The sequence below is a fragment of the Corvus moneduloides genome, chromosome 4 (assembly GCF_009650955.1).
Source record: "Corvus moneduloides isolate bCorMon1 chromosome 4, bCorMon1.pri, whole genome shotgun sequence".
NCBI classification, from domain to species: Eukaryota; Metazoa; Chordata; class Aves; order Passeriformes; family Corvidae; genus Corvus; species Corvus moneduloides.
In genome coordinates this window covers 45,568,771-45,580,549 of record NC_045479.1, presented here as the reverse complement: position 1 = coordinate 45,580,549, position 11,779 = coordinate 45,568,771, and the positions used below count along the sequence as shown (strand labels likewise).

The window sequence follows — 11,779 nt, the reverse complement described above, 5'->3', positions numbered from 1 at the left end:
AACAAACTGTTTTTGAAGCCTCTACACGGTTACCTTGGAGAAAATGATCAGTCTGATGTCTGTACACTTACGTTTTGATGCTTACAAGTAACTTGAAACATTGTATTTTTTATTAAAATTACACGAAGCTGCTCTCATTCCTCAAGTTATGCACAAATATGTCTTATACATACTATAGGAAGGGAAAACTTGCAAAATTGGTCACAATTATGATTTAAATTATTTATTCCGGTTTAATTTTAAAATTCAGATTAATTCTGTAAAATTACACTAGGGGTTATCTCTAGTCTCTGACTGCCAGAACAATTAACTACTTGATGTAAGAAGTGCTGTATTTTTGTTCTAATCGCAGGTTCTGCAAATGCCTTTTAGGTTTTGGTGTTTTCCATATCATGCCTCATTACTAGTAAGCAGTATTATGTAGGATGGATTCCATTTTTTGTTACTATTTGCTCTGTTTTTGACTACACTGTACAGAATGTAGCTGCAGGCAGCCACTGAGCAGGGTAAGGTCCCTTTTCCTACTCTGTCCCTCTCCCCACTTACAACTTCTCAAGCCTTTTCATCCATTAGTTTTAACTATAAGGAAGCTGTGTGTAATCTTCATTTCCAACTTCAAGAAGGAGCAGGAATTGGGGTGTCGAGGATGGCAAGGGAAGTGGGCAGTGAAAGACAGAACAACTTGCAGTTCCAGAACAGTGGTTGAGGAAAGCCAAGAGGCTCTCAGTGAAATCCAGGCAATTTAATACATTTATTAAGATACTGGTTTTTTGGTGAACATTTTAGGAAAGGGGTAACTTGAGTCATAATCACAAAGAGGTAAGTATAAGCATGATTGTTTTGTATACACTTGCATTTAGAACATATGAAACTCTGTAAAAGGACTAATAACTCATTATTTCCAGATTTCATCAGAATGGTGTGCAGAAACATAAATGAAATAGCAATGATTTTGCATGTACAAGGTACTCTGTGTGTCACAGCATCTTACACATGCAAATCTTGATGTGGTGTATTAAATACGCATTGCATCAGATTCCTGAGATGCCTGGTTAGTTCTCAGGTCAGTAAGGGGAGGTTTTGCAGTTGGCTTTTCTTGTTTTCTAAGAGTTCACATTGCTCAAAGGAGATGATCTACAGCTACTGCCCTTGTTAGCAGCTGGGACCACTTGTGTGGGCTGCACAGTGAGTGGGAATCAGCTCATGAATCCCACAGGATGATAATTTGGCAAGGGAGAGAGGGGAGGAGAGGCAAGCTGTTGTGACATAGTAGTGAGACCTGACCCACCACCCCTTCTGGCAACAACCTGGTTTATTGAGATCAGTCAAAGTCTTCTCTGATGCTGAAGCATAACTACAGCACTTCTCTACTTGCCTTCAGGACTGAGAGCCTTCAGGATGTTACACCTGAGTTTCTACTTTGGGTTAGAAATGCTAATGGGAAAAAATAATAAAACTGTGTGTAATATATTTTTGATTAAAAATCTCCATTGTTATTGTACAGTTTGTTAGGAGTTTCCTTTGTTAGAAGCCTGATTAAGCTTATTATTATAAAAGTATCCAAGTTTTCAAGTGCTTTTCTGTAAAGTAAGACCTAAGGTTACAGTCACAGAATCATAGAATATCTCAAGTTGGAAGGGACCTGTAGGGATGGTTGAGTCCAACTCCCTGCTCCTTGCCGAACCACTAGGAACATTGTCCAGATGCTCCTTGAACTCTGGCAGGCTTGGGCCTATACCACTTCCCTGGGGAGCCTGATCACCTTCTCATGTCCAATCTGAGCTTCCCCCGATGCAGCTTCATTGCATTTCCTTGAGTCCTGTCAGTGGTCACCAGAGAGAATTTAGTGCCTGCCCCTCTGCTGCCCACCTTGAGGAACCTGTAGAATGCAGTGAGGTCACCCCTCAGTCTCCTCCTTGATCACCCTTCTCTGGACACACCAATAGCTTTATATCCTTCTTACATTGTGGCTCCCAAAACTGCCCCCAGAACTCAAGGTGAGGCTGCCCCAGTGCAGAGCAAAGCGGGACAATCCCCTCCCATGCCCAGATGGTGATGCTGTGCCTGATGCCCCCCAGGACACACTTGGCCCTCCTGGCTGCCAGGGCACTGCTGACTCATGTTTAATTTGCCATGGACCGGGACCCCCAAATCACTGCAGGGCTGCATCCAACTTCTCATTTCCCAAGTTTACGGATGGTCAGGACTGCCCTGTTCCAGGTGGAGAATCTGGCGCTTGCTCTTGTTAAAACTTCGTGCAGCTGGTGATGCCCCCCAGCTCGTTTGTTTGTTCAGATCTCTCTGCAGGACTTCTCTACTCTTAAGGGAGTCCTCTCACTTTAGTATCATCAGCAAACTCACTCACTGTACATTTGACTCGTCTAGCTCCATTAAAGAACACTGGCCCTAAAATTGAGCCCTGTGGAGTCTCACCGGTGGCTGGCTGCCAGCCTGAGGTAACCCCATTCACTACACCTAATCTTTTGCTTAATCTGACTTTTTTTTTTTTAATCGATTAAACTTTACTTGTGAACTAATGAGTCTTTTGAATTTTTTATAAGTGCTATTTCTGTGAAAGGTTTAATTCACATTTGTAAGTGATAAGTAACTGATTTTCCATCTAATACTTGGCATTGTGTTGAATGTTTGCATTTAACGTTTTGTGATGTATGCTTTCAGTTGATGTAAGTAAAATATACTATGGCAGTCCCTTAACTTAAGGAAAAAACATGGCTTTTAGTCTTGCTTGCTTTACAGGTATGTAGTTTGGATTAGCTTCATGTCAATGTAAGAAAATAAATTGTCCCTGGTCTAGTGGTCAGCCTCAATGGGGCTCTGGAAAGCTGCAGGAAGAGCATTGGGGGAAGGAAACATGCAGTGATGGAGAAATTTAGTTTGTCATCTTCAGAGCTCCTGAAAACAGAAATTACTCCAAGCACTTGCTAATGTTGCAGATACTCTTAAAAAGTAAAAAAGAAGGTGGAAATGGAAGGAAATTCAGTGCTATCTGCCGAGACTGAAGTGGTTACCTCTGTGACCTCACTTGGGCAAGTTGGCAGCTTTGAGTGACAGGGTAAGCAGTAAAGGTGAAAACCAGCAACAAAACCACTATTGATATGAAAAGAGGGTAATGCCGGATATCAGAGAAGGACCAAATCCTTGTCACCCTCTTGTCTGCAAGATTTTCAGTTTTGATGAAGATAAGGATAATATTTTGCCGTAGTATTTTTCCCTGTCCTGAAGGTTGTACTGGGTGTGGCTGGGATGGAGTTAAATGTTCTTCAGAGTAGCTGGTGCAGTGGTGCTGTGCTGCAGGCTTGTCCTGGAAACATGCTGGTAACACTGGGATGTTTTAGCTATTGCTGAGCAGAGCTTACACAGAATCAATTTTCTGCCTCTCAGCCCACCCCAGCAGTGACGATGCTGGGGGGTGCGTAACATGTTGGGAGAGGACACAGCCAGGACAGCTGCCCGCAGGTGGTAGAGCATCATGCTCAGCATATAAAACAAGGGATGGGGCCAGGGCTCTTGCTGTTCAAGGACAGGCTGGGTAGTAGTTGGCTAGTGGTGAGCTAGTGGGTTTTTTGGTGGTCATTTGGTATCTTCAGGTTTTTTTTGGGGGGGTTTTTGCTTGTTTGTTTGTTTTTAGCTATTAAATGGTCTTTAACTCAGCCTACCAAGGTATATACTCCACTTGGAATATAGGTACTACTTCCAATAGCACAAACAACACTTCAGAACTTTTCTGGCTGTATCTGAGTCTTGAGCTAGTCACAGACTCTATATCCCATACGATTCTCTTTATATTTAAGGTGGAGGAATGAATTAGAAATATTTCTCATAAGAAGTCAAAAATAATAAGATATTGTTTATGTCAAGCTGAAAAAAATAAAGCTGCATAGTCATCTTTAAACTTTTTTTAAAGCAGAAAGTATTAAGAAGCAGCTAACAATCTATGGAGAACTGTAATATTCCATAAGGTACTGCAGTTCAGGAGAGTACACCTGCTGCATCTCAGGAGATGGTGTAGGGATCAGAACTTGTGGAGACATTTCTCCATGAGATGGTAGTTACTTGGCAGAACAAAGGACACAGCAGTAGTGACACAGCATTTTGTTTCTGAGTATCCTAGTTTCCCATTTTTGGAAATGCAGGTGAGAATGGAAGGTCCTAATCATTGTTGGAGCATCCTGGGGAAGGTTATTAACAAGTCAGCATCTCCAGCCCCATAAGTCCCACCAGTGTGGTGGCTGTAACATACTTAAGCACAGCAGGCACATGGGCTGCTGGGAAAGCTGCCTGAGCCCCGCAGCAGCCAGCTGGAAGCACCCCCTGAGGCACCCATGGGGCACCTGAGGGACTGGGCATAGCTTTGGTCAGCTTTCACCTCCACGAGAGCTGTTAGTACTAGGAACGTGACTTACATAGTGAGAACCACCTCTGGGAGGAAAGGATTTGCTGTTCATTTTACCCTGAAAAATACAAGCAAGTAACTGCTAGTCTGATTACCCTTAGCAATACCTTCATTTTGTTTGATGCAAAGCAGTGCTGGTGTTCATTCCCTCCCTTACTCCTACACTGCTTTTGTTTCCATACTTCTCTATCCTCAAGAAGGGCAAGCTTAGTTCCATTTGACAGCTGTTTTTGGTAAGAAGCATCTATTATTTCATTAGTTTCCTTTCTTCAGGTCGTCAGAAAGCCAATGGCTTTAGCATTTACTATCTTCATTAGTGGATGTCACTGTTAACAAATTTCTGCCCTTTATTTAAAGCAGTGGAAGAAGTTTATTATAACTTAAAAGAGCTGCTTCTGCTCCACAGCTGAGTTCAAGTCAACTACTGTGATTACCTGCTGTATAGTTTTTGCCAGCTTGCCTTCTAGAACCACACAGTATCTCTCTTCCTTTAGGTAGGCAAACTTTAGAAATTACTTTTGGGGAAGGAGGAACAACAATAATAAAAAAATCCACATCCACAGGAGTTGCATACTGGTTGTAATGATATATTCCAAGCTTGTGTGGTTTTTACATTTATATAGTTTACATTTTGCTTGATCCATAAATAATACTTGCAAGATTAAGAGGGCCATACAGAGTATTTACATAGCCCCACCATGCATACAGAGCTTTTAATACCTAGTAGACAAAATTAAGCTGTTTTGCACTGAACATTTTTCAACTTAAACCCCCTGACTAAAATACAAGCAATATTTCATCCATAACACTGCTGTTAAACCCCTAACAAATCTAGTTTGATATTGTAACAAACTTCTTCAAATTCAGGGATATAAAAATATTCAGATTTTAAAACTTTTAACTGTACAGTATGTACATTTATATTTGCACTGTTAAATTACGAATACATTTAAGCCTATGAAATACTACATTATAAATATCATTGTTTTTTGACTTAGAATTGCAGCTAATACATTTTAAAACCTGGATAATGCATGTGAAAAGACACAATTCTGGAGCCTAATCCTTTAAGCCCATATGAAAATATTTGTTACATAAGTAGATCCATTGACTTAAATGGGGTTACATGCCTGAGCAAAGGACTCCAGCAGCTGTACCTCTCTCATTGCTGAGGGGGTAGGGGGCATGACAGAAAAAACATCACAACTCATTGGCAGCCAAGTCCAATTCCAGCAGCTGAATTAATATCTTCCTTTAAACAGGCATGTGAAAACCCCCAAAACCAACCACCTCACACTTTCTCAAAAATTGTAGAGGAAAAACCATGAAAGTTAAATGTACAAAACATTCACTGCTGCTTTAGGATACATCAAGGCTTCAAGCATTTTAGCTCCCACATTACAATTTTTCCTTTTTTAAGGAGCATTTTCCCAAATAAAAAGAATCCAGTTTTTGTATGGAAACTTGAATGAGGAAGAGTGAGCTTTATCAGTGAAGAAAGGGCACAGTATAGAGCCTTCTTTTTCTTGGCAGCAAGAGGAAAAAGTCAAAGATCACTCTGTGTGTATACAGCTACAGCACAGGACTGACATTTTTATTTTTTGATCTTTGTTGAATCCTCTCAGATCATTCAATGTAGGTGAATAGTGAGCATAAAATAAAATGTCTACAAAAAGTCTGTATTAAGAACTGCAGTAACAGTATTTGGACAGCTGAAACACAGTATGTAAACCTAGCAGTATCTGAGCAGATCATTCGGGGTGGTGACATTTCTGACTGTTACTTTTACAATGTAAACTCTGGCACGGTTATCATTTACACTGGCAAAGCATTACGAACTTTAGCAACTTGCCTAAGTACAATTATTAATATAAAAAGATGTGGTTCAAACTGTAGCTACAGAATTGACTGGTCCTCCCAATTAAGAAATATTAGTAATTAATTAAGATATAATACAATTTTTTCCTTTGTGTCCCCTCTTCTTCTTTGATTTGGTTGTCCTTTGTCCAAACTGAGAACTAGATAACGCAGTAGTTGGACCAGAGAGATCATCTGTATAGTATGGATATCTCAGTGACCGTGGCTGTGGAATTGGCTGTCCTAGAAAATATCCTTCCTCTTCAGAATCAGATGATGAGGATGAAGTTGAACACCAGGAGTCATCTTCCTCACCATACAATCCAAAAAATTTATCAACCACCTGATTCCGCAGTGCATAGTCAGACCTGGTATGGGCATATGGTCCATACAGCTCTGCATTTTGAATGTAGGCCCGAAGCTCACGTGAGCTTCTATTCTGAAGAAATTTTTCATGATCCTGAGGGGAGTAATAACGAAATCTCTCCCTCGGAGAGCTTCTTCTTTCTGTGGCCAAGTTAAGTGCGTTATCTGAACGAGACTTCCTACTTCTTCTACGATGGTGAGAAGGCCGATTTCCACGCTCTTCAAAGTGGTAAACACGCCTACGAGTCCTTTCACTCATTGGAGGCTGACGTATTTCAAGATTCTCATAACTTCCATTATCGATAACATCATCTGAAAACTTCACTTGTTGTGGTCTAGACTGGGATTTAGATCGTCTCAATACAGGCACATGCACCGGCTTTTCCTCTGGCAAGACTTTTTCCTGGCACAACTCTGAGCTCAGACTCTTCAAGGACTCAGTGCTCCGATGGAGCATTGAAGAATTCAGAGTTCCCATGTTACTCATCTTCTCACAGTCCTCCACCTCCAGTTCTTGGAAAGTTTGCAAAGAGTAGAGAGATGGTCGTGGCTTGCCTTCTCCATCCATTGAAGCCCCTGTGGTGGGAGTGGAGAAAGGAGGAAAAAGAAAATGAGAGGAGTTATCAAAGAGACAAGTATTATAACAAACTATGAAGCATTTCTTGTCAGCCAGTGTTTTTTTAAACTATTACCAAAAAAGACCCCCTTCATAGTAGAATAAGCTTTGTTTTGACTTAAAACATTTAAATATTAGCTCTGATGACCAAAGAATTAGCTGTCATGAGGACATCAAGAGCATTAAGTTCAGTGGGTTTAAAATTTTGAAACATACATACAGGTATGCCTTTTAAGAAAAAAGGGTTACTTAAAATTATTCTACAGTCTGTGCTTGCCATTCTTAAGGCTAAAATATTTCACATTTCTGGTATTGCCAAATTCATGTTCCAGCTGTTGGAACAGGAAAGCCAAGCTTACTGCCTTGCAAAGAAGGATCCTTACTCTCCAAAAATCATCAAAAGTAAGCTGGTCTGCTGTACTCCACCTTTGTGTCCACTGACCCTTCATTGCCACAACAGCAGCGTCACATGCCCTGTGATGGTCCCAGGTGCAATACCTCCAGTGCCTCCTCCTCCCATGCCCCCTGAACCAAGCTGCCCTCCTCAGTTCCTCCATTGCTGCTTGGCAAATGCAGCCAGCCTGTGGCTGGGCCTCAGCTAGACAAGTAGCTGCAGTAATTTGGGTTATAGGAGGAAAGGAAAGGAGACAATGATTGAACAACATTTCAAATGGGTCTGTAACTGCCAAGTTTGGGCTTTTTGTACAGAAATAGGAAAGGAAGGTTAATGCACGCTTTATCCCTTTGGGCAACTTCAATCACGTTTGACAAGGAGGTTCATGGAAGTGGATTACCAGTTTCCCTTTAGTCAATGGGGAAAGATAATCTCATAAACCTAATTTTCTACAGCTAAGAAGTTTACCATCCTTTCAGATTTCCTCCATATTTTTAGAAGCAAATTAGGAAATTATCTAAAGTGTTTTGCAGATTATCTTTAATATCATCCTAATATATAATGCAACTTCTTAATACATAAGGTATTGAAAAATAGTCATTTGCTTAAAGCAGTGGTCTGTATATAACAAATGTGTAGTTTAAGACTGTTCTTATTCTGTTTAACATCAATGATTTTTTTTCTTTAAGGAAATGAACGAGAATTCAAAAGGAAAGGAGAAGAATCCAATAGGATTTAAGTAGCAGAAACATATCCTGTAAAAGATTATGTGCTTGATAAAAGCTACTGCCTACTTTACATGCATCTCTTGATTCTAAAGCTTTTTAGAAATCAGTGAAATGAAAAATCTTCCTTTAAAATACTCCCACAATGCCTGCTTTTGTTGACCTCTCCATCAAAACCATTCATTTATTTCTCCATTACCTGTTATGTTAGACAAAGCCAAGGAATCCATTGAGTCTCGAACACTTTGTTCTTGCTGTTTCAGGTCAGACAAACATTCAAGTGAACCTCCATACCATGGTGTTTGGTCATGTTTGTACCCTGAGGCCCCATGTTCCATCTCTAGCTCCTGGATTTTCCTGCTGCTGGCAGGGCCTGGGTGGCTGCCATATGCAGAGTCTCCCAAACCATCTTGTGACTGGGCCCAGTACATATCTGATTGATACTTCTTACTTGCTAGGCTTGGATTATTTTTTTTCAAGTCCAACTTGCTCTTGACCATGCTATCAGAAATCCAGTGTTCACTTGATCTAATGTCTACTTCAGTGGGCTGCTGGAAGAGGCTTTTATCACCAAACTTCAGAAGAAGTTGAGTCATGTAGTCTTCATGTTCAGCCCATTCTTCAGGGTCTTCAGGCATTTCTTGCTCTACTCTTCCTTTCCAGAAGTCATCATTAACAAAGCCTGCCTCTTCCCTAGAAAGGCTTAAATCATCCAGCTTACGAGAAAGAGTATCATCGGCATTGTCTGAAAGGCCAGGAAATTTGTAATTGAGGGCCGGCGACAGGAGGAGAGACTGGCGGCACTGGTCAGCTGACCGGCTGCTTTTTCCCATGCGGACACTCCTCCTGGAATCTCTGGATCGAGCAGACTGAAACGCAGAATCAGAAGAGTCGGAGGCATGAACATCCTCTCCCAGACTGCACGTTTTTGAACAGTAAATCTGCCCTTGCTTTGGAAGGAAAGGGCAGCCAAGCAAAGAGGTCTTGCACTGAGCACAAGAAAAGCAGGTTTCTGTGGCATGCCAGTGCTGTCCATCATAGGTCATCTGAGCATGGTCAACACCTGGAAAGGGAGAAAAAGCAATGCTCTGGGTCTCTCTAAAAAATGACTTGCAGAATTCATACTTCTGGAATGTGAAGTAATTTCATAAATTGGTTTTCCCTTAATTTGTAAGTTTAATACTTAAAAAGGACACACTTACCAATGTGTTCCCCACAGGTCTCACAGTATTCTGCATAGAGAGATTCAAAACAGTTACAGCAGAACGGCCGCCCATCCTTCATGATGTACCTCTGTCCCCCCAGGATCGTTTCACACTCGAGGCAACAGAAGTGCTTCATGTGCCAGTGGCGACCCTCAGCTTCTGTACACTCATCAGCAAAAATTATCTTTCCAGAGATAAAAAGGATGCTTTTAGTTAAGTGGCCAAAACCTCACCTTGGGAGTTAGAGCATATAAAATATCCAAACTCTGCAGTTCACACACTAAATTTATTTTTATTTTGCTCCCTTTTCAATACAAAGATAGAAACAACAATCTCCCACAACAATTGACCTTTTCTATAAGAACAAGAATAAAAAGATAGAAAAACTACATTCTAAAGCAAAAAAAAAAAAGGGAACCTAGGAACTCAGCCATTAAAGAAGCTTCTATAGGGATAGTATTTTGGAATATTTGAGAATGTTCAATTCTAAACACAAACAGGTGTTTGCTTTCTAAATATCATCTTACTGCTTGTAATATTTCCAGTTTGACAAGAAATGAAATACTCCTCAGCCTTCAAACTCTGCTATGCAACAGTGTCCTGACTTCTTAAGTGACTGCATCTGGAGTTAGGAATTTCTCAAGTGATGCAGTTTGTCAGCTGAACAACAGGAGTGTAGCTTGGCTGTAAAATGTGGATTATTTACCTCATCGCAGGCTGAACATCGAGGTTTGAGAAGTTCAGCATGGTGTCTGCCACAGTGAATTTTTCCATCTTGGTAGAAGTAGATAAGGTCAACGAGCAGCTCGTTGCATGTGAAGCACACGAAACACGAGGGATGCCAGCACACACCAGGCCCAGCTCTTGAGGCAAAAACTGCAACTTCACCACCGTTTACTTTTGTACCACACTAGGAACAAACCCAGAAAGTGAGCACAGTTCCCATTCAACGCTCTACTAGCTTCTTACATTTAAACTAAGTTAAACCACCAAACCCAATATGAAATTTTATTCCAAAGTTCTGACAAGAGGAAAAAATGTTATCAGTTTTAGTCTAGATGAACTGCATCTCAATGAACCTTTTGTGAATATAAGTTTATTTTATACAAAATAACATTTTAAAGCATATGTCTGCTTTTTATTTGTCATTACTTTAGTATGAGCAGCATTAGGTTGGTTTTTTTTTTGAGTAAGAAATACATCAAAGACTCGGTTCATTCCCAGTATCAAAGGTACATTTTGCTTAAGCAAGCACTACCTTCTTTCTTCTTCCATGCAGTTTCAAAAATAATCTGTTATTGTTGTTGTTGTTTTCAGACAGACAGGGATAAGTTTAAATTTTGATATTGAGCTACTGTAGTTTTACATTATTCAGCCCTGTAGCTGGCTTGTGGCACCAGTGTGTTACCTGCTCACAAATGGCGTGCATCACTGCTCGGGAGAGTAGTTTAATAGTGCCTCGTCCCAGTGCCTCCTTTTTGCGCTGAGAACTGAACATCTGCAGCTCCTTCTTTTCCTCTTCACTCAACGACTGGCAGTATCTCACCTTCCAGTGAAAACACAGGACAACTTTTTGTCTGAGACTGAGCTTTTAATGTAGCAGATGAGTAAGTAAGTGCATATATGCAAGGAATTCATCAGGCATGCTGCCAATCATCATGAAACTTTTCCCCCATTACAGGAAAAAACCCTCCATGCTAAACTGAGGAGTTGTTTAGGCAAGAAAGAGACTTTTAAAAGCTAATCCAAAATCTGCTGCTAATAATGGAATGACGCTAAATCAGCCATAATATTGTCCTTTAGAATTATGGTTAAGTGCCCACGACTAAGTGTTGCGGTATACACAAGATCTTAAGTAGTGACACCCCCGCCCCTTTCCTTACAAAGAGCTTGTTTGTTATTTCCACTTCTACTCCAAATTACACTGCATAACTGAGATGCAAACCTTTTACTATCACAAAGCATCCTTTTTGTGCCTACAATGCAATTCCAGGAATTTGTAGGTTCCTGGTAATTGGTGGGTGGCTGCAAACACTATAAAACCAACTTGTGTTAAGTTTATTGCAGTGACACCAGCCTCCCTAACAAGCAAAGGCAGTGTCCTTCCAGACAGCTCTTATCTGCACACAAGCCAAGTGGACAGCTGAACAATGGACTCAGTATACACACCGTGCTGCTTTATAGCTCAGATGCCACTGCAGG

At 40.8% G+C, this 11,779-nt stretch overlaps 1 protein-coding gene across 5 annotated transcripts in view; it reads right to left on the bottom strand.

Moving 5' to 3' along the window:
* Positions 1 to 4,976: 4,976 nt before the first annotated feature.
* PRICKLE1 (prickle planar cell polarity protein 1) overlaps positions 4,977 to 11,779 on the bottom strand; it is a 66,540-nt gene continuing 59,737 nt past the window's right edge. For all 5 annotated transcript variants that reach the window (XM_032105286.1, XM_032105287.1, XM_032105288.1 and 2 more), the window contains exons 4-8: positions 10,986 to 11,123; positions 10,284 to 10,487; positions 9,575 to 9,761; positions 8,572 to 9,435; positions 4,977 to 7,213 (exon numbers count right to left, since the gene is read on the bottom strand). In XM_032105286.1, coding sequence (XP_031961177.1) covers positions 6,357 to 7,213; positions 8,572 to 9,435; positions 9,575 to 9,761; positions 10,284 to 10,487; positions 10,986 to 11,123 — 2,250 coding nt within the window. In that variant the 3' untranslated portion in view covers positions 4,977 to 6,356. The remainder of the gene's footprint in view (positions 7,214 to 8,571; positions 9,436 to 9,574; positions 9,762 to 10,283; positions 10,488 to 10,985; positions 11,124 to 11,779) is intronic.